General features: G+C 45.6%; 1 protein-coding gene across 1 annotated transcript in view; it reads right to left on the reverse strand.

Annotated features, from left to right (window-relative positions):
* Positions 1-24754: 24754 nt before the first annotated feature.
* Positions 24755-26823, reverse strand: part of Mmp17 (matrix metallopeptidase 17) — a 39382-nt gene continuing 37313 nt past the window's right edge. Inside the window, exon 10 of the mRNA XM_004668889.2 lies at positions 24755-26749. Coding sequence (XP_004668946.2) covers positions 26457-26749 — 293 coding nt within the window. The 3' untranslated portion in view covers positions 24755-26456. The remainder of the gene's footprint in view (positions 26750-26823) is intronic.

Raw genomic sequence — 26823 nt, forward strand, 5'->3', positions numbered from 1 at the left:
GATAAATGAGATGACTTACAAGTAGAACTGGGAAAATGTTTAAACTTAACATATGACTGAGGCCACTGGACACATTATTAACAATTTCCATGATTATAAAAAATACCCCATGGTAATACCTTCCCTCCCCCCCCCCCACTTTCCCCTTTGAAACTCCATTCTCCATCATACCCCCTCCCCATCTCAATCAGTCTCTCTTTTAATTTTGATGCCATGATCTTTTCCTCCTCTATGATGGTCTTGTGCAGGTAATGTCAGGCACTGTGAGGTTATGGATATCCAGGCATTTTGTGTCTGGGGGAAGCACGTTGTAAGGAGTCCTACCCTAACTTTGGCTCTTACATTCTTTCTGCCACCTCTTCCACATTAGACCCTGAGCCTTGGAAGGTGTGATAGAGATACTTCAGTACTGAGCACTGCAGTCATTTATTTCTATTACCATGAGTCGTCCCAAGGTCACTGCCATCTGAAAAGAGAAGATTCTCTACCAAAAGTGAGAGTAGCATTAATATGAGGGTATGAACATTAAGAGAAGTGCTTACTGGTCAGTTTGGTAAGCATAGTATCTATATTTAGCCACACAACAGCAGACGTTACAACCCTAGGTCTCATGACTACCCCTGTTTTAAGTTTCAGTATCAGGGATGTATTCCCTCCCATGGAGTGGGCCTCCAGTCCAATTAGAGGGCAGTTGGTTTCCCTCATAAGAGACGTGCCACTATTGCACCCATTGGCTCATTTGGCCTGGCTGGCCAAATATAAGGCTTGAAGTGTCCACTATTGAGTATCTTCACTGGTGATTTCTCTTTCTCCCATTGAACTGAAGCAGAATGGCTTCTTCCAGCTTTCTATCAGCTGGTCTACATGGAGGAGGTTATCAGCTTAGTTCCAGCAGGATTTCTCAGTGGCCTTGCAGCCAAGTATGTGGAGTCTTCAGCAATAGGGTCTTACCATCTATTCCTGGTGAGAAACCAAGGGCCTCGGCAATGGCCTATAATGTTTTGGGGGGCCATCAGGGACCTCCCTGGCCAACAACTGACTGGAAGGTATCCCATCCCTGGCACTGAAAATTTTCTAGCAACAATCTACGGCTCCTGAGTGTTCCATTGGACACATCATTTAAGTGTGACCAGCTAGCTGCCATTGTCTGAAAAAGACTATTCTTTTAATAGAATGAAAAAAGCAAAGCTGGAGTCTGGGGAGGTGGCACACGCCTTTAATTCCAGCACTCAGGAGGCAGAGGTAGGAGGATCGCTGTAAGTTCTAGACCACCCTGGGACTACATAGTGAATTCCAGGTCAGCTGGGCTACAGTGAGTCCCTACCTCAAAAAAAAAAAAAAAAAAAAAAAAAAGGCTGGAGAGATGGCTTAGCGGTTAAGTGCTTGCCTGTGAAGCCTAAGGACCCCAGCACCCATGTTAGCCAGATGCACAAGGGGATGCACACGTTTGGAGTTTGTTTGCAGTGGCTGGAGGCCCTGGCATGCCCTTTTTTTTTCTCTCTCTCTATCTCCCTCTTTCTCTCTCTGTCTGTCACTCTCAAATAAATAAATAAAAATAAGCAAAAAATTAAATATATAAAAACTGAAAAAATTACTTATGATAGATAGTATTTATTAAATACTTTTTTGTTTGTTTTTTTGAGGTAGGGTCTCACTCTACCCCAGGTCGCCTGGAATTCACTATGAAGTCTCAGGGTGGCCTCAAACTCATGGTGATCCTCCTACCTCTGCCTCCCAAGTGCTGGGATTAAAGGCATGTGCCACCATGCCCGGCTTAAATACTCTTTATGGATATCAAATTCCATATAACACTACAAAGGAAAAACTTGTTCTTAAGAAAATAAAAATGGGCTGAGGAGATAGATGGCTCTGTGGTTAAGGGTGCATCCACCTGTGCATGAGGAACTAGGAGGGCCTGGGACAACCTGAATTCATCTGCCCTGAACCCACATAAGCTGAATGTGGCCATGCACATCTGTAACCCTAATGTGCAGTCAGGTGGAAACTGAGATCACTGACCAAAAATAAAACCACAGCTTCAGGTTGAGGGAGAGACTCCATTTCAATAAAGTCATGGATGACCAATAGAGAATGGCACCCAAAGTTCTCTGGACTCCTCATGCACACACACCAATGTATACATATATACACTCAAAGAATAGAATTTGATTTTGGACAATGGAACACTCAGGAACCGTAGATTGTTGCTAGAAAAATTTTAGAGCTGATAAAATAAAAATAAAGAAAAATTTCAGTGCCAGGGATGGGATACCTTCCAGTGAGTTGTTGGCCAGGGAGGTCCCTGATGCCCCCAAAACATTACAGGCCATTGCTGAGGCCCTTGGTTTCCTACCAGGAAGAGATGGTAAGACCCTATTGCTGAAGAGTCTACATACTTGGGCTGCAAAGCCATTGAGAAATCCTGCTGGAACTGAGCTGATAACCTCCTCCATGTAGACCAGCTGACAAAAAGCTGGAAGAAGCCATTCTGCATGCAGCTCAATGGGAGAAACAGAAAACAGCAGTGAAGATACTCAACAGTGGACATTGCGAGCCTTGTATTTGGCCAGCCAGGCCAAATGATCCAATGGGTGCAATAGTGGTACATCTGTCATGATGGAAACCAACTGCCCTGTAATTGGATTGGAGGCCTGCTCCATGGGAGGTAATACAACCCTGATACTGAAAATGTAAAACAGGGGTAGTCATGAGCCCTAGGAGTGTAATGTCTGCTGTTGTCTGGCTAAATGTATATACTATGCTCACCAAACTGCCCAGTAAGCACTTCTTTTAATGTTCATACCCTTATATTAATGCTATTCTCACTTTTGGTAGAGAATCTTCTCTTTTCAGATGGCAGTGACCTTAGGATGACTCAGAGGACATCATGGTGCTGGAAAGAAGTGACTTGAGTGCTCAGTACTGCAATATCTCTATCACACCTTTCAAGGCTCAGGGTCTTTTGAGGAAGAGGTAGTTGAAAGAATGTAAGAGCCATAGTTAGGGTAGGACTCCTTATAATGTGCTTCCCCTAGACACAAAATGGCCTAGATATCCATGACTTCACAGTACCTGACACTACCTATACAAAGCCATCAAATAGGAGGAAAAGATTATGACATCAAATTAAAAGAGAGGCTGATTGAGATGGGAAGAATGGAGTTTCAAAGGGGAAAGTGGGGGGATGGAGGGTGGTACTATGGGATATTTTTTATAATCATGGAAGTTGTTAATAAAAAAAAATAAAAATAAAAACTATGGGATATTTTTTATAATCATGGAAAATGTTAATAAAAATTGGGAAAAAAATAGAATTTGAGGCAATCTCACTGTATAGACCAAACTGCCACCAAAACAGACAAATCACCAGTTTTTAAACTGTTGTAAAATATTTTTTTTTCTTTTGGTTTTTTGAGGTAGGGTCTTACTCCAGCCCAGGCTGACCTGGAATTCACTATGGATTCTCAGGGTGGTCTCGAACTCATGGCAATCCTCCTCCCTCTGCCTCCCTAGTGCTGGGATTAAAGGCGTGCGCCACCATGCCTGGCTTTGTAAAATATTTGTAATGACTTTCAGTGAAGTTTCTAGGAAAACTTATTTGTGTTTTTTGTTTCAAAGAACTGTAGGATTTGGATGTATTCCCTTTTTTAAAAAATTTATTTGAGGGCTGGAGAGATGGCTTAGCGGTTAAGCGCTTGCCTGTGAAGCCTAAGGACCCCAGTTCGAGGCTCGGTTCCCCAGGTCCCACGTTAGCCAGATGCACAAGGGGGCGCACGCGTCTGGAGTTCGTTCGCAGAGGCTGGAAGCCCTGGAGCGCCCATTCTCTCTCTCTCCCTCTATCTGTCTTTCTCTCTGTGTCTGTCGCTCTCAAATAAATAAATTAATTAATTAAAAAAATTATTTGACAGAGAGAGAAGGAGAGAGAGAGAGAGGAGAATGAATGTGTGCGCTAGGGCCTCCGGCCACTACAAATGAATTCCAGATGCATGTGTCCCTTTGTTCATTTGGTTAATGTGAGTCCTGAGGAATCAAACCTAGGTCCTTTGGCTTTGCAGGCAAATGCCTTAACTGCTAAGCCATCCCTCCAGCCCTAGATGTATGTATTCCTTTTAGTACTCAGCATGTCTGTAGCTGGTTAAGGCTTGTGTTTTCCTTTGCATGGGATGCTGTGGTAATTATTTTTACTATAAACTGCAGCTTGGGCTTTACATTGGGTCAAGGATTCTTCAGTGTCCCAAATATGTGACTCTCAGCATATTTGTGTAGGGTAAGTCACCTTCCTGGGTCTGATTTCTGGTGGCCATCTGTTCTCTGTCACTGCTACCAGCCAGATTTTCCTGAAAGCTTTGTCAATTTTTTAAATGTTAACATAAGTCTATTATGAAAAGGAGATAATAAAGAAGGTAGGGCTAGCCGAACATGCTGGCGCACTATTTTACTCTTAGCACTTGGGAGGCAGAGGTAAGAGGATCACTGTGAGTTCGAGGCCACTATGAGAGTACATAGGGAATTTGAGGTCAACCTGGGCTAGAGTGAGACCCTACAAAACAAAACAAAACAAAACAAAACAAAACAAAACAAAACAAAAGAATTCAGCGCTGGAGAGATGGTTTAGGAGTTAAGATGGCCGGGCTTGGTGGCGCACGCCTTTAATCCCAGCACTTGGGAGGCAGAGGTAGGAGGATCACCATGAGTTCGAGGTCACCCTGAGACTACATAGTGAATTCCAGGTCAGCCTGGGCTAGAGTGAGACCCTACCTCAAAAAACAAAAAACAAAACAAAACAAAAAAGTTAATATGTTTGCCTGTGACATCAAAGGACCCAGGTTCGATTCTCCAGGACCCATGTAAGCCAGATGCACAAGGTGGCAAATGCATCTGGAATTCATTTACAGAGGCTGAAGGCTCTGGCATGCTCATTCTCTCTCTGTATCTGCCTCTTTTTCTCTGAAATAAAGTTAATAATAAACAAGTAAGTCGGGTATGGTGGTGCACACCTTTAATCCCAGCACTCAGAACACAGAGGTAGGAGGATTGTTGTGAGTTCGAGCCTACCCCGAGACTACCTAGTGAATTCCAGGTTCAGCCTGAGCTAGAGGGAGACTCTATCAAAAAATCAACCAAACAAACAAAAAAAAACCCAACCAATCATAAACAAAAAAATTAAAATTAGAAAAGAAACAAACAAAACAAAAAAATAAAAATATTTCTTATAAGAGCTGGAGAGATGGCTCAATGGTTAAAGGTGCTTGCTTACAATGCCTGATGGCCTGGGTTTGATACCCCAGTACCCACATACAGCCAGATGCACAAATGTGTGCATGCATCGGAAGTTCACTTGCAGCAGCAGGAAGCTCTGGTGCCTCCATACTCACTCTACCTGTGTCTGTCTACCTGTCTCTCTCTCAAATAAATAAACAAGTATATAAGTAAAAAAATTATTAAAAAGTATTTATTTGGGTTGGGGAAATGGCACTTGCTTTGTAAGGCTTGCTGGCCCAGGTTCAGTTCACTAATGCCTACATAAAACCAGAAGCATAAAGTGATGCATGCATCTGGAGTTCATCTGCAGTAGCAAGAGGCCCTGGCACATCTATTCTCTCTCTTTTGCAAATGAGTAAAAAATAAAAATTAAGGGTGGAGAGATGGCTTAGCGGTTAAGCGCTTGCCTGTGAAGCCTAAGGACCCTGGTTCAAGGCTTGATTCTCCAGGACCCATGTTAGCCAGATGCACAAGGGGGTGCACGCGTCTGGAGTTTGTTTGCAGAGGCGGGAGGCCCTGGCGTGCCCATTCTCTCTGTCTCTCTATCTGCCTCTCTCTCTCTCTCTCTCTCTCTCTCTCTCTCTATGTGTGTGTGTGTGTGTGTGTGTGTGTCCATCGCTTTCAAATAAATAAATAAAAATAAAAACAAAAATTTTATAAAAATTAAAATTAAAAAAAAAAAAACAAAAACAACCAACCAACCAATGTGACAGTGAAAGCCAGGCATGGTGGTGCATGCCTTTAATTGTAACACTTGGGAGGCAAAGGTAGGAGGATCCCCATGAGTTCGAGGCCACCCTGAGAACTCAGAGTGAATTGAGACCCTACCTCAAAAAAAAAAAAAAAAAGACAGTGACAAGGGTATGCTTTCTTTCCAGGAAACATTTCAAAGATGGTCCATCAATAGGCCACATACCACATAATCTGGAATTCATCTTGTGGATTAAAAATGCTGAAATTCGCTCTGTGCGCGGCGGGCTCGCGGCGCAGGTGGCTGCCGGCGCCTCGCAGCCGCCCTCCGCCATGGGCCCGAGTCGCGGGCTCCCCGGGCCCCGCGGACCGCACTGCGGCGCGGCCCCGTGGCGCGTCCTGCTGACCTGGAGCCCGCCGGACGTGACTGAGTTCTGGAGCCTACGTCTACACAGAGATGGCATGCTGACCCGAGGCCTGCATTCTTGGGCTCTCCTCTAGTCTTGATCTGTCTTGAGTCTGACAAGCCCACTGTCGCTGTGGAGTCTGCAGGTACAAGGGTTCATCTGAAGTTGTGCTGGGCCTATTAACTGTGGTGGCAGATAAACATTGCTGTCTACATTGGGCTGTGAGCCAGAGTCTTATGTCAAGATCAGCCTGAACATCTGAGAGCTGGTTCATCACCTACAGTTCCACCAAAACGACTAATAAACCTATGTTCATTAAAAAAAATGCTGAAATTCAAGTCCAGTGTGTTATTAACACCTATTTTGTCATGACAAACACTAACCTGAAGACTCTTCTATTCTCAAATTCAAAATGGTTCCTGGTGGGAATGTTAGTAAGCTGTATTTTATAATAGATTCCTTCATCTTTGTACTAGAACAATTAGTGTAGTTTTACCTTAGACTGGCATAGAGGTTAAAATAAATTAACTTTTCCAAGTTCAAAAAGGAATACATCTCTGACTTTTTTTTTTTTGGTCCCCCCTTCAAAAAAATGTTGCTGATTATTTAGGATGAAAGCTGTACAGACACGTTATCTTAACCTGAACATCACTACTAGTTTTGGAGAATTAGCTTCCAATGGTTGATTTTTACTTTGTCCCAAAGTAATTCCAGTACCTTCTGGAAGAAATATAAATATATTTCTTTTTGTAAAAATTTATTTTTTGTTTATTTATTTGAGAGAGATTCAGACATAGGCAGGTAGAGAAAGAGAGAGAATGGGTGCACCAGGGCCTCCAGCCACGCAAACAAACTCCAGATGTGTGCGCCCCTTGTGCATCTGGCTTTTGTGGGTCCTGGGGAGTCAAACCTAGGTTCTTTGGCTTTACAGGCAAGTGCCTTAACTGCTAAGCCATCTCTCCAGCCAGTATTTCCTTTTTTTTAAAGAGAGTGTAGGTAATCATTCTGATCTGATTAGTTCATGTCTGGTGTGTAATAAAAAACCAAAATGGTCTGGAGGGATGGCTTAGCAGTTAAGGTATTTGCCTGCAAAGCCAAAGGACCCACATTAGCCAGATGCACAAATGTCTGGAGTTCATTAGCAGTGGCTGGAGGCCCTGGCGCACCCATTCTCTCTCTCTCCTCTTCTCTCTCTCTCTCTCTCTTCTCTGTCAAATAAACAAAATACTTTAAAAAAATAACTGTCAAGAACCTCCTAGTTTTGTCTTGTTTGCCAGGTGTGTGAAAGCAGCATTAAGAGGCTGAAAGATTGAAATTATTACTAGAGCAACTTTCTGTATGCTATGCTTTTTTTTTTCTTCTTCTTTTTTTTGAGGTAGGGTCTCACTCTCATCCAGGCTGACCTGGAATTCACTATGTAGTCTCAGGTGGTCTCAAACTCATGGAGATCCTCCTACCTCTGCCACCTGAGTGCTGGAATTAAAGGCATGCACCACCACCCCCGGTTTGTATTCTACGTTTTTAATGTATGACTGGCCAATATTATAGTGTTCTTGTTTTGCATCTTAAAAAAAAATAAAAAAGGGGCTGGAGAAATGGCTTAGTGTTTAAGCGCTTGCCTGTGAAGCCGGAGGACCCTGGTTGGAGGATCGATTACCCAGGACCCACATAAGCCGAATGCACAAGGGGGTGCAGGCATCTGGAGTTCGTTTGCAGTGGCTGGAGGCCCTGGCATGCCCACTCTCTCTCTCTCTCTCTGCCTGCCTCTTTCTCTCTCTGTCTGTTGCTCTCAAATAAATAAATAAAAATAAAACAAAAAAAGATAAAAATAAAAATACAAAAAGATATGCAGAGCCATGATGGGCAGGTAGCAGCTCTTATGGGCATGCTACAGAGCATGTTACAGCACCATAGAGTAGTCCAGGGAATCCTCCAGGCCTTCAGCTCCAAAGCCAGAACTCTCAGATATCTTGTCTTCCCACCTAGCAAACTGTTCTCCAGTCTCAGTGAATAGCCCCATGGCCGAGGCCACACCTAGTCAGTGTCCTCACCAGCCACTTTCCTCCTACTTAGCACCCAGTCAACCACTTATATTCTGCCCCTCAGTTCAATCCTCCATCTTCAGAGCCATTGAGTCCAAGCCATTATCATTTACCTCCTGTACCAGCCCAAGACCCCATAACTGGACAGCACCATATTCCCTCTTCATGACCTCCACTTGGTGACAACTGGGCCTTTGTACTGAGTTCCTCAAAATACAGGATATAACCAAGTGTGGTGGTGTATTCAGGAGGTGAAGGCAGGAAGATCACAACATTTTTGTTTATTTGTTTTTAATGTTATTTATTTATCTAGAGATTTTATTTTAATTTAAATAAATAAACTTATTAATTTATTATAGAGAGAGACTGGGCACACCAAGGACTCTAGCCCCTGCAAACAAACTCCAGATACATGCATCACCTTGTGCATCTTGCTTACATGGGTACTGGGGAATTGAACCTGGGTCCTTTGGCTTCTCAAGCAAGAAACTTAACTGTTAAGCCATCTCTATAACCCCATTGGCTTTTGAGGTAGGGTTTCACTCGAGCCCAGGATGAGCTGGAATGTACTATGTAGTCCCAAACTGTCCTTGAATTTACAGTGATCCTCCTACCTCTACCTCCAGAGTGCTGGGATTAAAGGTGTGTGCCACCACACCCAGCTTATTTTTCTATTCTTTTGTCTTGCCTTAAAAGAAAATAACTTGGGACTAAAACCATCTATTGTGTAAAACACAAAAAAACAAACAAACAAACAACAAAAAATCAGGTATAGGGCTGGAGAGATGGCTTAGCGGTTAAGCGCTTGCCTGTGAAGCCTAAGGACCCCGGTTCGAGGCTCGGTTCCCCAGGTCCCACGTTAGCCAGATGCACAAGGGGGCGCACGCGTCTGGAGTTCGTTTGCAGAGGCTGGAAGCCCTGGCGCGCCCATTCTCTCTCTCTTTCCCTCCATCTGTCTTTCTCTCTCTGTCTGTCGCTCTCAAATAAATAAATAAAAAATGAACCAAAAAAAAATTAAAAAAAAAAAAAAAACAGGTATAGTGGTACATGCCTTTAATCCCAGCACATCCTGGGACTACAGGATGAAGAGAAGTACAGTACATGGATCCCAAAACCATGTGGGCCACATGTAGCTCAGGAGTCCATGTGACCAGATAGGGATCTGGGGGAAAAAGTGTGAAAAGAGAAAAGAAAGTTCATGGAGCTCCTGCCACGTGGGGAGCTGGAGAGGATAAAGGACCCATGCAGAGAGTGAGGGCTGGGGCCTCCCAGCTGGGCCTGGCCAGCCAAGGGAAAAAACCACCCACAGCTAAAATCCTAAGTGATCAAAGAGCCAGAGAGCCTGCCCTCCCCTTGCAAAGGTATTTATAACCTTAGGGTGGAGTGCTGTCTTTTGGTTAGGGCTAGGGGCTGTCTCAGAGATAAACTCCAGGGGCTGAATTTGACCAACCATAGTATTTAAATGCTATGAAAAACCTCTATCCCAAGAAAAACAGTTCTTTAGAACTAGGCAAGAGATAAGAAAAACTTTCCTGCCCACCTTTTTAACCTTCAGGGATCCACTCACCCTAACTTTACGCCCTTTAGTTCCCCCTTCTCATGAGAAGACACTAACTGCTATTAGACTTGTCAGATTGTTAACTACTTCCTGCTGAATGAATGGGGCACAAAGTTGTGGCAGTTAGAAAGCTTCTTCCAGAGAGGGGAACTATTCTAAAGGACCTTTGGAGTGTATTGATGAGTGCAGGAAGATAGTCTTAGAAGAGAATGTTGGGGAGAAAGAACAAAAGTAAGGAGTTAATGAGAAGTGAGCATACAGCAAACTGGTTGGATTTAGGGTTATCCTTCTTATGGACTTCTAGGCCTTAGGGAGCATTCGAGGAAACCCAGGTAGCTGGAGTTGGATTGTCTCAGGATCATTTGTACATCAGATAGCTGAGATTTTCTCCCAGAATTGTTCATCAGATGGCACAGTAGTGTCTGAAATGGCCTAAATCTGTTTCTGTATGGCTTCTAAAACAGAGAAGATATTAGCGCAGTTATCAGAAACATATACAAAACATTTAACATTGATGCCATATTTTGTATAATAGCCTTCCAGAGTGTACATTTTCAAATTTGTCCTGAGGGTAGCCAGGGACAAAGGTTGGTACCAGAGCCATTGGGTGCCATTAGAGGCTGTACAAATATATTTTTGGTCTCAGGACTTGTTTAAGGATGTCCTGGCAAAGTTCGAAGAGATTTACCATTGTTCCCAGTGTAAGGAAATCTTTTGAATTAAGTGATCTTTGGTCGGAATTATCTCTCTATATATATTCCATATTTCAAAATAATCCTTTTGACATCTATGGTTATTTTTCCTTATTATAGAATGAGAACTATTAGAACTGGGAACAACATGTCTTAAGGCCTTGTTTGTTTCCCTTCTTGGAAAGTTCTTGTATTACTTAATAGGCTATTCATATATTTGAGGTATCCCTTTATCTTTGGTTATACGTTTCTGAGTGTTTAAGACTAAGCAGATAGCCAAAATTTAATTAAGGATTAATTTTGGAGGTCACTAATGGCTTTCCAAAGGAGACTGTGGTGGTTTGATTAGGTGTCCCCCATAAACTTAGGTATACTGAATGCTAGTCTCCACAAATGATGGCAATTGGAAACTAAAGACTCCTGCAGGCAGCGTGTTATTTGCAGCAGGCCCATGGGTGTTATAGCCAGTTTCCCCATGCCAGTGTTTGGCACATTCTCCTGTTGCTATTGTCTACCTGATGTTGGTGAGGGTGATGTCTACCGCTGCTCATGTCCTCATTTTCCCTGCCATCATGGAGGTTTCCCTTGAGCCTGTAAGCCAAAATAAACCTCGTTTTCCCCCACAAGCTGCTCTTGGTTGTGTGATTTCTACCAATAATGTGAACTTGACTGCAACAGAGACTTTAGGGACCCAGGAGTAGCCTTATAGCTCATTGGTGTTTTCGGTTAGGATGAGCCAGGGCCATACTGGCCAAGTCGTTTCCTTTGGGAAGACACAGCCCTCCTTTTTTTATTAAGTAGAATCTTTGAATGGACAGATCATGTGTTAGTAACATCACTTCTCTCTTCCATGGCCCCATTCCACTAAGGGTCCTCTTCTGTGGGACTGCTAGTATTCATCATGGAGTTGTGAGAACAGCAGTCAGACACTGTGGGAGGGGCCACACCCTGTGGCTCTTACAATTTTTCTGACCCCCCCCAACCTTCTGCAAAATTCTCTGAGCTGTGGTGAGTGTGTTTTAAGTCTACTTTACTATAGTAGCTTCTGGATTTCTGCTTTGGTACGTTTTGAGTACCCTCAGTGTCTGTCTCCTTGGCCAACACCTTTAATCTCAGCACTCAGGAGGCTAACGTAGGAAGATCATGGTGAATTTTAAGCCAAATTGGGTTACATAGTGAGTTCCAGGTCCAGGTCGGCCTGGACTAAAGTAAGACCCTACCTCAAAAAAGGAAGAAAGAAAGAAAAAGATCAGAAGTGGGCCAGCCCAGGAGTAGTGGTGCACATTTAATCCCAGCATTTGGGAGGCAGCGGTAAGAGGATTGCCATGAGTTCAAGGCCATCATAAGACTATATAGTGAATTCCAGGTCAGCCTGAGCTAGAGTAAGACACTACCTCAGAAAACCAAAAAAAAAAAAAAAAACAAAAAAAAAACATTGGGACAGAGGGCTGGAGAGATGGCTTAGTGGTTAAGGTGCTTGCCTTGAAAGTCTAAGGACTGAGGTTTGATTCCCCAGTACACATGAAAGCCAGATGCACCAGGTGGTGCATGTGTTTAGAGTTCATCTGTAGTGACTAGAGGCCTTGGTGTGCCCATTGTCTCTGGATTAACTTTGTTTTCTTGAGGTAGTTTCCCACTCTAGCCCAGGCTGACTTAGAACTCTGCAGGTCAGGCCAGGCTTGGTGACTCACGCTTTTACTCCCAGCACTCAGGAGGCAGAAGTAGGAGGATAGCTGTGACTTCCAGGGCAGCCTGAGACTACATAGTAAATTCCAGGTTAGCCTGAGCTACAGTGAGACCTTACCTCAAAAAACAAAAGCAAAACAGAAAACCTCTGTAGCTCCAGGCTGGACTCAAGATCACAGCGATTATCTTACCTCAGCTTCCTGAGTGCTGGGATTAAAGGCGTATGCCACCACACCTGGTCTGGAATAACTCCCAAGTGAGGAAATCATAGCTCTGATACATTCATCATCATTCCTTTCATATCATGAGGGAGGTAAGATTTCTCCTTTTGAAGACCTCCAAGTCTGCTAATGTCTACCTACCTACAACACTGGGCTGTCCTGGAATTGATGGAGTTGCCAAGTTCAAGCTCTTAGAGCAGGACCAAACATGTAGCTCACACCCAACCAGTGACTCAGGGATCCGGCAGTGACCCAACCAGAATGTCTGGGTGAGTGTTTATTCATTCACTCATTTGACTCCTTCATGGTCCAGCTCCTGTTAGTGCTCTGATTTAATTCCTAAGCATCCTCACTTGCTCACAGCCCCATCCGCGAGGGCCTGGAGCTCCTTACAGACATGCCAGGCTGGTGCCTCATACCTTCTGGGTATGTTCTTTTCCTAGAGCTTTGTGTAGCTAACTTTTTGTGTCTATCAGAATTCAGCCCAGATGTTCCCTCTCCAAGAAGCTCTCCCTAACCATCTAGCGGAGTTGCTAATCTGTCTTTTCACTTTGGTCTACTTGATTTAAAGTACCCATCACAGGACAGTTGGCCCTTGCTATTCATTAAATTAAAGGCCTTGCCAAAGAATTGGAGGGTGGGCTGCTGCAGTTAGATGGTTTCCGAAAGCAGTTCACAGTTCTGAAAGAGTGCTAGGACAACACGTAGGCCAATTTGAATGATATTAATGGATCATTGGGAAGTATGACAGTGATATTATGTCTTCGTTCTCAGAGAGACTTGCAAAATGTGAATGTATTTGTGATGTCTGTGGTTTGTTTTAAAATTATTGCAGAAAAGTGAAAACAGAGCCAACCTGGGAAAATGCTAACAATGATTAAGTCTAGATGTTGTTTATGGATGCTTATGTAACTGCCTTTCTTCTTTATTTATTTATTTAGAAGCAGAGACTGGCTATGTAGTCAGATTGGCCTCAATAGCTGGGTGTGGTGGTGCACTTGGGAGGTAGAAGTAGGAGGATCACTGTGAGTTTGAGGCCAATATGGGACTACAGAGTGAAATCCAGGTCAGCCTGTGCTAGAGTGAACCCCTATCTTGGAAAGAGAGAGAGAGAGAGAGAGAGAGAGAAAATCTCAGATTGGCTTCAAACTCAAGATCATCTTGCCTCAGCTTCCTGAGTACTGAGATTACAGGTGTGTGCAACCCTACCCATCCAGATTCCTTTTTCCTTCTTTCCTTTTAAATTATTTGTGGGTGTGTGCACATGTGTGCAAATAAATGACAGATGCATGAACCACTTTGGGTCTGGCTTTCATGTGTGCTGGGGAATCAAACCCAGAATGGCAGGCTCTGCAAGCAAGTGCCTTTATTAACCTCCAAGTTATCTCCCATCCCCAAAACCACCTTTTTTAAAAATTTTTTTAAAAATTTATTTATTTGAGAGTGACAGACACAGAGAGAAAGACAGATAGAGGGAGAGAGAGAGAATGGGCGCGCCAGAGCTTCCAGCCTCTGCAAACGAACTCCAGACGCGTGCGCCCCCTTGTGCATCTGGCTAACGTGGGACCTGGGGAGCCAAGCCTCGAACTGGGTCCTTAGGCTTCACAGGCAAGCACTTAACTGCTAAGCCTTCTCTCCAGCACCCCCCAAAACCACCTTTAAGAATTCTTATTTACTGCTGGGCATGGTGGCGCATGTCTTTAATCCCAGCACTTGGGAGGCAGAGGTAGGAGGATCACCATGAGTTCGAGGCCACCCTGAGACTACATGATGAATGCCTGGGCTGGAGCGAGACCCAACCTCAAAAAAAAATTTTTTTTTTTTTTTTTAGTTAGGGCTGGGCATGCCTTTAATCCCAGCACCTTAATGGCTAAGGCATCACACCAGCATAATCCCCCTTTTGAGGTATGATTTCATTCTAGCCCAAGCTGACCTCAAACTCAGTTATGGGATAGGAGGCAAGAGCTATTACACATAGCTTGTTTCTCTGTTTATTGAGACAGAATTTCACTAAATAGCCCAGCAGCAATCCTACTGCCTCTTGTTTATTTACTTCAGTATTCTGTTTAAGTGTGTGTGTGTGTGGGGGGGGGGTTATGGATGTAAGCATGGCTGTTCATGTGCCATGCAGTGTGTATGGTGAGCTGGAGAGCTTCTGAGCTATTCTTCTATTTCCTTTTTCTTTTCTTTCCTTTCCTTTCCTTTTTTGAGGTAGGATCTCACTCTCTAGCCTAGGGTTACCTGGAATTCACTATGTAGTCTGAGGCTCACTATGTAGTCTGGAACTCACAGTGATCCTCCTACCTCTATCTCCCAAGTGCTCGCATTAAAGACGTGCACCACCTGGCTTCAAGGACTATATTAAAAGAAGAAAGGACTGGGCATGGTGGTGCATGCCTTTAATCCCAGCATTTGGAAGGCAGAGGTAGGAGGATCGCCATGAGTTTGAGGCCACCCTAAGATTACAGAATGAGCTGGGTGTGGTGGCGCATGCCTTTAATCCCAGCACTCGGGAGGCAGAGGTAGGAGGATTGCCGTGAGTTCAAGGCCACCCTGAGACTACATAGTGAATTCCAAGTCAGCCTGGGCTACAGTGAGACCCTACCTCAAAAAAAAAAAAAAATTACAGAATGAATTCTAGGCCAGCCTGGATTAGAGCAAGACCCTACCTCAAAAACTAAACAAAACAAAACAAAAAACCTGGGGGGGGGGGGAACTTAAACAAAACAGAACAATAACAATAACAAAACAACATAGTGAATTCCAGGACAAGACCCTATCTAGAAAAACTAAAACCAAAATAAAACAAAACAAAAAGGTTGGCTGGGAATATAGCTCAGTGGCAAAGCACTTACCCAGAAAGATGAGTGTAGGGTTGGGATGATGACTCAGTCATTAAAGGTGTTTGTGAAACCTGCTAGTTCAAATTCAATTCCCCAAATATCCATGTCAAGTGGCCTAAGTGTATGGTATTTGCAACAGGAGACCCTGGAATGCCCAACACAGCACACAAACATTAAATAATTAAGAAAAAAAGATGTGCACTGGAGATTGCTTTGTGGTTAAGGCGCTTGCCAACAAACCCAAGGGATCCAGATTCGATTTCCCTAGATCCACCTCTGCCTTCCAAGTGCTGGGATTAAAGGTATATGACACCATGCCAGGAAGAACCTATTTTTTTGTTTGTTTGTTTTTTTCAAGGTAGGGTCTCACTCTAGCTCAAGCTGACTTGGAATTCACTGTGTACTCTCAGGGTGGCCTTGAACTCTTGGCAATCCTCCTACCTCTGCCTCCCGAGTGCTGGGATTAAAGGCATGCGCCACCACACCCGGCTAACAACCTATTTTTTAAAGTGCCACATACAGGGATTGGAGTGATGGCTTAGCAGCTAGGGTATTTGTCTGCAAAGCCAAAGGACTCAGGTTTGATTCCCTAGTACCCATGTAAAGCCAGATGTATAAGGTGGCACATGCATCTGGAATTTGTTCACAGTGAGTTGAGATCCTGGTGCACCCATTCTCTTTATATATATCTGCTTCTCTCTCTATTGAATAAATAAAGAAAGAAATGTTTTGGGCTGCAGAGATGGCTTAGTGTTTAAGGTACTTGCCTGTGAAGCCTAAGGATCCAGGTTTGACTCCCCAGAACCCATGTAAACCAGCTGCACATGGTGGCACATGTGTCTGGAGTTTGTGTGCAGTGGCTAGAGGCACTGGCACACCCATTCTTATTCTCTAATTATCTCAATAAATAAGTAAAAATAAAATAAAAAATATTTTTTAAAAAGTGCCACATGCAAACTAGGAGTGGTGGTGCACAGCTTTATTTCCAGCACTTGGGAGGCAGAGGTAGGAGGATCGCCATGAGTTCAAGGCCACCCTGAGATGCCATAGTAAGTTCCAGGTCAGCCTGGGCTAGAGTGAGACCCTACCTCAGAAAAAAAAAAAAAAAGAAAAGAAAAAAGTGTCATGTGCTTTGGTTGTAAATACTGAGAAATCAAGTTGGAACTGAACTGTAAGCCTTTTTGCTGCTGATTAGTTGTCATAGTGCTGGAAAGTGGTATTCAGTCTGCTGAGAGAGAAATGTCACCACCATTCTTAACTAGCAGTGGATGCTGCATGCTCTACAACTGGCTAGCTGGGTAAGATGTGCTATTAGTGCAATAGTGACATGTCTGTTATGGGGGTAATCAACTGTTCTATGACTGGATTTAAGGCCTCCTCCACAGGGGGCAATTTTTGCCTGCTACTGAATTATCTAGTCAAACATCTGTGGCTGGGAAGGCCATAGCCCTAGAAAGGAACCTACTACCATTGTCTGGCTAAATGGATATATTATGCCCACTAAATATTGCTGTCTAAATATTTATGTTTATGTTCATATATTAATGCTACTCTCATTTTTGGTTAGAGAAGCTTCTCTTTTCAGATGGTGGTGATCACTGAGAAGACTCAAAAACTCACCAAAGAGCTGAGAAAATTTGACAGTTGAATGTTCAGCACTAAAAGAGACATCTCTATCACACCTCCCAAGGCTCAGGGACCATTGTGGAAAAGGTGGTGGAAAGAATGTAAGTCAGCCAGGCATGGTGACCTAAACCTGTAGGTTAGCACTTGGGTGGCTGAGATAAGGAGGATCACTGTGAGTTCCAAAAATAAATATAATACAACATAACATAATAAACATAAAAATGTAAGGGCCACAAGTCAGGTGTGGTGGCACATGCCTTTAATCCCAGCACTCAGGAGGCAGAGGTAGGATGATCATTGTGAGTTTGAGGCCACCCTGAGACTACATAGTGAATTCCAGGTCAGCCTGGACTAGAATGAAATCCTACCTCAAAAAACAGAACAAAATAAAATAAAAATTAGCCTGGGGCTGGAAATATTGCTCAGTGGTTAAAGGTGCTTGCTTGCAAAACCTGATGACCCAGATTCAATTCCCCAGTACCCATATAAAGTGTTGGGATTAAAGGTGTGCACCACCATGCCAGGCCGAAAAATAATTTTTTTCTAAAAATAATTTTTAAACAACCAGTAAAGCAAAGCAAGACAAAAAAGAGGTACAAGAGTTAGCAAGGCATGAAGTTATGCACCTAAAATTTTAGCATTCTGGAAGTGGAAACAGGAGAACGAGGAGTTCAATGTCATCTTTGGCTATAAAGCAAGTTAAAGGTAAGCTTGGGGGTTGGAGAGATGGCTCAGCGGTTAAGGTGCTTGCCTGCAAAAATGTAAACTTGGGTTTGACTCCCCAGTACCCACATAAAGCCAGATGTGCAAAGTGGCACATACATCTCAAGTTCATTTGCAGTGTCTGGAAGTCCTGGCATTGTCTCTGTCTATCTCTCTGCTTACAAATAATTCAATAAAATAAAAGGCAAGTTTGCTGGGCGTGGTGGCACTCATCTTTAATCCCAGCACTTGAGAGGCAGAGGTAGGAGGATCGCTAGGAGTTTGAGGCTACTGAGACTACATAGTGAATTCCAGGTCAGCCTGAGATAGAGTGAGATCCTACCTCAAAAACAAAACAAACAAAAAATAAAATAAATAAAAAAGCAAACTTGAGCTATATGGGACCCTGTCTCAAAAAGCCAAAAAAGGGGCTGTAGAGATGGCTTAGCAGTTAAGGTACTTGCCTACAAAGCCTAATAACCTGGGTTCAAAATCCCAGCACCCACGTAAAGCATGATGTGGTGCATGTGTCTGGAGTTTGATTAGCAAAATCTCATCTCAGAAAAAAAAGAAAGGAAGGAAGGAAAGAAGAGAGGGAGAAGGGAGGGAAGGAGGAAAGGTGAATAAATAAAAAGCTCAATTACAGCCTATCATGGTGGCTCATGCTTTTAATCCCAGCTGAGGAAAGAAGATGGCAGTAAATTTGAGGCCAGTCTGTGCTACAGAGTGAGCTCCAGGTCAGCCTGGGCTAGATTGAGGCCTTGTGTAAACAAACAAACAAACCAAAAAACCCAGAATACTCAAGAAGCGATCCTCCTGCCAGGACCTCCTAAGTGCTGGGATTAGTTATCTTGCAGCCTGGCTGGGACCCTCAGCAAATTCACCACCTGCTTTCCTAGCCCCAGAGGCTGTTTGACAGATCTAGAAGGGAGGCTAAAGACAGGGATGGAGTCATTGGGCACTACAACTTTAGGGCTTAAGTGGAGCTCATGCTTGTAGAGGCCAAGAAGGGAGGCCAGGAGGAGGGAAGTGGCCTATGGTAGCCAGAGTCCAGTTGGGCCAGAGTGGGCCCCATGGCCTCTCTGGATGATATAATCTAAAGGCTGCCTCCCTAAGCATTAATAGTGTTGGGTCCGGATTCCACACTAGACAGTCTAGTCCCAGGTTGAGCTCTCAGCCCTGGCCAGCACAGGCTTTGGCTAGGTCACACTTTGAGTCCTTTGCATGCTCACTATTTTTTTTTTTTTTTTTTTTTTGGTTTTCCTGAGGTAGGGTCTTGCTCTAGCCTAGGCCGACCTGGAATTCACTATGAAGTCTCAGGCTGGCTTTGAATTCATGGCGATCCTCCTACTTCTGGCTTCTGAGTGCTGGGACTAAAGGCTCGTAACATCATGCCCGGTTTATAGGCTTACTTTTCCTCATACCCCAGCCCTATGGATCACCTTGTGATATAGCTCTCTGGCCCTGTCTGTGCTTACTGGTGAGGGCTGCAGTATCTGCTACAGGGCTGCCACCTGGGGCCCCGTCAAGGTGAAGAACGAGTCTTCTCCTCTGGCTGTGTTAAGAGGGAATGAGGTTGTTGTTTTGGGAAAGGATCTGACTCTACAGCCCAGGCAGTCCTAGAACTCTGTAGCTCAAGATAGCCTTAAGCTGGGCGTGGTGGCGCACGCCTTTAATCCCAGCACTTGGGAGGCAGAGATAGGAGGATCCCCGTGAGTTCAAGGCCACCCTGAGACTCCATAGTGAATTCCAGGTCAGCCTGGGCTAGAGTGAGACCCTGTCTTAAAAAACAAAAAACAAAACAAAACAAAAAAAAAGATGGCCTTTAATTTGTGACAATCCTCCTATTGCAGACTCCTAAATGCTGGGATTACAGATGTGTGCCATCTCACCTGCCATAAATTCTAAGTACTATTGGAATGTTAGTTCTAAACCAGGAGTACTGGCACATGCCTTTAATCCCAGCTCTCAGATGGCAGAGGTGGGAGGATTGCTGAGAGTTCAAGGCCTGAGAGTACATAGTGAATTCCAGGTCAGTCTGGACTACAGAGAGACCCACCTGAAAAATAAATAAATATTGCCGGGCGTGGTGGCACACGCCTTTAATCCCAGCACTCGGGAGGCAGAGGTAGGAGAATCACCGTGAGTTTGAGGTCACCCTGAGACTCCATAGTGAGTGAATTCCAGGTCAGCCTGAGCCAGAGTGAGACCCTACCTCGAAAAACCAAAATAAATAAATAAATAAATAAAATAAAGTCCACTGCCCCCTTGCTCCCCTTCTCTGAACAACAACAACAACAACAAAAAAAAAAAAACCCAAAAATTTAAACCTACCAAAAACTGGCATTTAATAGGCCTTACCCTGTGCCTGGTAGTCTTAAGCGGGAACCTGTCAGGCAAGCAGCCCCTTTATGGGTAACCAGGCACAAACTGTCCTCATGGCAACTGTTTGGTACACCAAGCCTATAGCTAGGCCTAGCTATAGAAGACCCTACAACCACTACTGAAGACATGCTCTAGTCATGACCATTCCAGACAGCCCCACTGTCCTTGGAATTCATCACGGTGAGCAAGAAAAACTCAGTGAACTCTAGATGACCCTGTAGCCACGTCATCCGGGCCTGAATGGGAGCACTTTCCCAAGTGGGCCAAGATAAGGTCTGTGGTTAGTACAAACAGGGTCCTTCATTTTCATGAAGGCCTGCATTGATTGCTGTAAATACCTCTGCCACACTCCATTTTCATTAGTCTGTTGGCTCACTTTTCCAGTCAGCGAAAAGTCATCTTCTTGAGCAGCTATCTGATGTTGTACTGTTAGGCCCAATAAAAGCCTTTTCCTTTATCAGTAGATGGGCAGGCTGAGCTAGTGACAAAGAGGAGGCAGCTGGGGCAAGAGATAGCAGAGAGCTGAAGCTCAAGAAAGATGGAAGGCTACAGGAAGAGCCAGAGAGGAGAAACTATGGGTCCCAGTTGCAAAAATTTGTTCCTGGGAGCTATCATGCTGTGATGGTTTGATTCAGGTGTCATCCATAAACTTAGGTGTTCTGAATGTTAGGTTCCCAGCTGATGGAGATTTGGGAATTAATGCCTCCTGGAGGGAGTGTATTGTTGGGGGCGGGCTTATGGGTGTTATATCCAGTTTCCCCTTGCCAGTGTTTGGCACACCCTCCTGTTGCTGTGGTCCACCTTATGTTGGCTAGGGGGTGATGTCCACCCTCTGCTCATGCCAACGTTTTCCCCTGCCATCGTGGAGCTTCCCCTTGAGCCTGTAAGCTAAAATAAATCTCTTTTTCCCAGAAGCTTCTCTTGGTTGGGTGATTTTTTACCAGCAATGCGAACTGGACTGCAACACGCCTTAAAGGCCAAGGATCTCATACACCTTTGGCTATAATATTAGCTGCTGTCATACACAGAGGGTCTCGCTATCATAGATTCTAGAGCTTAATTCTAGTTGCTGTAGGAGCTGAGGATCCCAGTGCCTGAGGCCTATTCAGGAGCAACAGGAACTGCTTGTCACTGTGGCTGGAGGCTGAGGATTAGAGTAACTGCTAAGTGCTGAGGCCTGTGGTGGTTAAAGCCCAGAGCAATGAGCCTAAGTAGTGTCCTGTAAGACTCTGCCTTCTACTGCTTGAAGAGTAGGCCCCTGACTCTCACAGCTAGGAGCTGTGAGCCTCTGGGTCTCTACTCCTGCCCCAACTTTGAGGGCCCATAACATCTAGCACTGGAACAATGCCTCCTCACCTATTTATTTAGGTAGAAAGAAAAGTTCCCAGCTGCTTTTAGATACTACTTTTATGCTTTTAGATACTACTTGTGTTCTGTCTGGCTTGTTGAGTGAACAACTCAATGTCAGGGAAGCTATGGATGCAGGCAGCCACCTACCCACAGTGGGGAGGAAGCCCAGGCCATGTGGAGACTTTAGCCCAGAGAGCAGTAATGGATGTAGAAGCCAGAGACTGCCAGCTTTGTAGCAGGAGATCCTAGAAGAGAATGAGACAGGAGAGAGGCAAACAGGGATGGGCAAGGAGATGGATAGAGTGAGACAGAGCTTGAGAGATGGCTTGGCAGTTAAAGTGCTTGCCTGAGAAGCCTAAGGACCCAGGTTAGATTCCCAAGTACCTATGTAAGCCATATGCACAAGGTGGCACATGTGTCTGGAGTTTGTTGGTAGTGGCTACAGAGCTTGGTGCACCCATTCTCTCTCTATCTGCCTCCCTCTCTTTCTCTCAAACAAACAAACAAAAATATTTTAAAAAAAGACACTGTGAGACAGATGGAAAGGGAGACAGACACAAGGAGAGACAGAGACAAAGACAGACAGTGGCAGGGGAGAGACTGATAAAGAGAGATTACAACAGGGAGAGACAGAGAGGGGAGCAGAGGAGCCATGACTTCGGCCACTGAACTCTGGTGTGCACCCTGCAGTCCTGGTGGAAGGAACCTGATATTTCTAGCTGGTTTGAGCAAAGCAGGCAGATGGCATTGGGGCCTGTCTCCTGGACTCTTTCCCTATGTTTTCTGATGTGGCCAGGTCTTGCTTGGCCTTCCTGGACTTACATCAGGGTAAGGATTGCATAGGTATTAGGAACCAAGTTGAGTTGAGGACAGAGGCCCAGAGTGAACCCTGCCCACACATCACAGGGCACCTTGAGGGCAGCACTGGAGGATACTGCCAGTGCCCTTTGTCTTGCCACTGAGCTCTCACCTTCCCAGGATCAGGTGGCTAGGAGACTGTTGCAGCGCAGCTCCTAGCCTGCTCGTCAGGCTTCTTGCTATTATCCACAGCCTTGGCCTCACCTGGACTTCTCTACTCACTGCCTCTCAGGCTGTTTTCTCATCTGGAATGACAAAGTAGATGCCTCTCCTCCCCTGCAGTCAGAGGAGTGCATCTTGGTGAGGCTATGGCCAGTGCCCAGAATCAGCCATTACTATGGCTGTTCTTTGGAGTGACCAAGTATCCCAGGGAAGGCTGAGGTATGTGGCTCTGGTCCCATTCCTGGTACATTTGCTGTGTATCTCAGAGCTATGGCCCACACATCTCAAATGGACTGCTCTCCCCCGATTAATTTACCATTTAGGGTGACCCTAAAATGGTAGTCCTGGGAGGTGGGGTCTTTGGAAAGTGTTTAGGGTTAGGTGAGAACATAAGCCTTTAGGACAGGATGGTGTCAGCAGGGTGTGGGGACGCACACCTTTAATCCCAGCACTCAGAAGGCAGAGGTAGGAGCATCGTCATGAGTTCACGGCCACCCTGAGACTACATAGTGAATTCCAGGTCAGCCTGGGCTATAGTGACACCTCACCTTGAAAACCAAACCAAACCAAACAAAAAAAAACCAGGATGGTGTCTTGTCAAAGGACCTAGAGCTCCCTCTCTTGGTCACAGGAGAGCACAACAAGGAGAGGGTCCTGAAAGGACCCAGCTCCCAGAATTTAGGGATACATAGGTTGGTCAGACTAAGGCCCTGTGTCTTATTTTCTCCACCTGTAAAATGAGAGCTGGAGTGGCCATTGCCTGGACTCTATGGCCACATGCATAGGCATGTTTTGTTAGTTTCTTGCTCACGTATATTTGCTTACAAGGTCATACAGAACTCCAGAAGCCAGATTTTGTGGCTAGCCTCAGGGGGGTCCTGAGCACTGAGTGGCATGAGCACTTTGACCGCCTGAGGGTCTCACTGTGGTTGACCATGTAGGGATCACAGGCTAATCCTGGAGCTGCTAAACCACAAACAAGAGCCTCCTGTGAAATGTGGGTTCAATGGTAAATGGTCTAGAAAGGCCACAGGTTTCACATCAGCCACCAGTTCACCTGTTGGTGAACCAGAAACTTGGTGCCAGGAAACTTCAGGCAGGCTGACATGGATAGAGAGGAGTCAAGGTCAAATGGATGATGAGAAATCAAACAAGCCTTGTGGCAATGAATAGATGCCTTCCATGGAAGGGGCATGGTTGGGATGAATGGGGAAAATGGAGGGGGGCTGAGAACCAGGTGGCCTCTTTTTTTTCTTTGTTTTGTTTTTTTTTAATATTTTTTTTTGTTCACTTTATTTATTTATTTATTTGAGAGCGACAGACACAGGGAGAAAGACAGATAGAGGGAGAGAGAGAGAATGGGCGTGCCAGGGCTTCCAGCCTCTGCAAACGAACTCCAGACGCGTGCGCCCCCTTGTGCATCTGGCTAACGTGGGACCTGGGGAACTGAGCCTTGAACCGGGGTCCTTAGGTTTCACAGGCAAGCGCTTAACCGCTAAGCCATCTCTCCAGCCCTTTCTTTGTTTTTTTGAGGTAGGGTCTCACTCTAGCCTAGGCTGACCTGGAATTCACTATGTAGTCTCAGGGTGTGATTGAACTCATAGTGGTCCTCCTATCTCTGCCTGTGCTAGGTTTAAAGGTGTGTGCCATCATACCTGGCTCCAACATTCTTAAGTTTCCCTCTGGGCCTTGAAGGGTCTTTGTTTGTAGGAAGCATAAAATAGTGCTCAGGTATTGCCATTCTTTTTTTTTTTTAAAAAAAAACATTTTTTTAATTTATCAAAGGAGAGAGAGAGAATGGGAGCGTCAGGGCTTCCAGCCACTGTAAACGAACTCCAGACGCTTGCACCCCCTTGTGCATCTGACTAACGTGGGTCCTGGGTAATCGAACCTGGGTCCTTTGGCTTTACAGGCAAATGCCTTAACCACTAAGCCATCCCTCCAGCCCTCTATTATTCTTTTGTATGTTACCAAGTGTGTATCAAGTTACAAAATATGTATGTATGGGCGTGAGGGACTCAGTAGTGTATGTCCCCTTGCTCTGGCTGCCATCGTTGGTGCAGAGCTCTTGCGAAACCAGTGCTGTGGCACTGGCCTGACCCTCAGCCTCAAGCCCACTGGGAGCTGCCCAGAGACGGAGGTCCAGAGAAGCCTGTGCCTCTTGTACCTCCTTGCCTCAGGCGGGTGAGGTATGGATAATTTTGGGGGAATATCAAACCCAAGATCTTTCACATGCTAGGCAAATGCTCTACCTCAAGCTGCAATCCAGCCAATGTAGAAAAGTTTTATTAGTTTGGGCTTTAAAATGAGTGAGATACCAGCAGACAGACGGCCCATTCTGCAGGCCTGGTTCTAGTGCTATGACAAAGGACCTCAGAACCTTGGCTAGGCCATCTCTCCTACAGCAAGAGATGGCTGGACTTTGCAGGCTGATGGACACAAGACACCACAGGAACGTGCTTGACACAAGGCAGTTTTTTTTTTTTTTGGTGGGGGGGGCTGATGTCTAGGGACTATCAGCCCACTAGCCTATGCCCAGCTCCAGAAGATGGTAAGCAGGTGGGTGCAGGATGCAGCCAGGCTTGGGGAGGGGAGGAAAGCACAGGTCTTGCTAGGAGCTAGATTTCTGTTGACCTTGGTTGCTCACTCATTCTGAGCATTCAAGCCTAGCCTGGGATCAGGCGAACGACACCAGCTCCAGGTATGGAAAGTATGACCCAAGTGTGTAAAAAGTCTTTCTTACCTGTGAAACGGGACAAGGTCAGCTGGGAAGGAATGTGTGGAATCAGTAACTTGCCATGTGTATTGTGGAGTGAACCCCAGTGCCTTACTGTGCCATGGAGCCCACACAGATGACCCTGCCTGAAGGCATCTCACTCCTAGACCTTTGCACTAGCTAGCTCTTCCCAATGGGGTTTCCCTCTTTGAGATCACTGCATCACAGGATCCACCTCCCTCCTTGCTCAGGGAGCTTTTCTGGACCAATCTCTCAAAGGCCTGTCACTCAGAATGGTCCCTCCTCCACAGTTCCTACTTCTACCAAGTCCCGGACAGGGCCAGGAGGTGACAGTGACACAGCTCCTAGGGACACTGAAGGTGCTGACGTGGCCTAAGGATCCCTAAGCAGCACTGCCAGTTCCCTTGTGTTCCACCTGTCATGCACATGGTGCCACCACCTCGGGCCCATGGCTCACCACGCTATCCTTACCTAATTGAACCACATCTTTGCTACAAGTGTTTGAAGCCCCATCCACAGTTGGGGGAGGGGATGGCTATGAATATCACCCCCAGGGCCTCAGTCAGGGGCTCCACAGAATGTCATGCTGCAGCCATAGGCACCAGCAGGGCAGCTGAGGGAAGTTTTCACAGACACACTCCTGTCCAGTGCTATCTTAGGGAGATCCATGAGTCCCTCTGAGTAGGAAGAGGGAGCAGAGGGGACAGGACACAGCCTCCATTTCCTGCCTGTCTGGGAGCCAGGGGGGGGTGACTTCTGCTGGGTGTCTGTGCACCTCCAGACAGGTCCTGAGTATGAGTGGTCCCCAGCATGAGGACAGACAGGCAGGCTGCTACAGGTGGCACTGGCTTAGACATCTGGGTAGGTGCTTGTCTCCTAATTGATCATTAACTTTCCTAGCTATAAAACGGACAGTGACCCTGTAGACACTGGGAGGATGGTTTTCATTCCCCATCAGCCCGAATGAGGTGTCAGAGCTGCTCCAGAGTAGGTGAGGCATCCCAAGGCTGTGAGTCATACTTGGCTGGTTAGCCGCCCAAGGTTCAGCAGTGGCATGGTGAGCAGATGGAAGAAGCGCCATTCCATGGCTGCTCCAGGAGGGAAAGGCAGAGGGACTCTACTGATGGGGTGGTTATTCTCTCATGGCTGGGCCACTTGGTGTGTCCCCTACTGTCCAGTGGCTGGTGTATCCTTGCCCTCCCTGGCTGCTTGGTCTCTCAAGGTTAGCACTGCCCTCAGGGCACCTGGGCAGGGGCCTCAGTCCACAGCAGCTGCCATGCTGACAGCAGCAGCAGTAGTAGAGATGGCAGTGCAGATCTGCATGCATTTGAGGTGCAGGAGCACACAGCCAGGCCATCCTGTGCTCTGCTGCCGCTCTGTGGCTCTGGACCTGCATCTTTTGCACCAACCAGTGGCTCCCCACACACAAGCCAGTCACGGGCTGTGGACTGTGGATACCCAGGTGCCACCTCCAGCTCACCATCCAGTACCTTCCAGTACTCCTGGCCACGGAAGAAGTAAGATGCACCTGTGAAATAAGAAGAGGTAGGCTGAGCCTGTGCCTGTCACAGACTGCACACTGGACAGCAGTAGAGTGGGTAG

This window comes from Jaculus jaculus, chromosome 8, assembly GCF_020740685.1.
Source record: "Jaculus jaculus isolate mJacJac1 chromosome 8, mJacJac1.mat.Y.cur, whole genome shotgun sequence".
Classification (NCBI taxonomy): Eukaryota; Metazoa; Chordata; class Mammalia; order Rodentia; family Dipodidae; genus Jaculus; species Jaculus jaculus.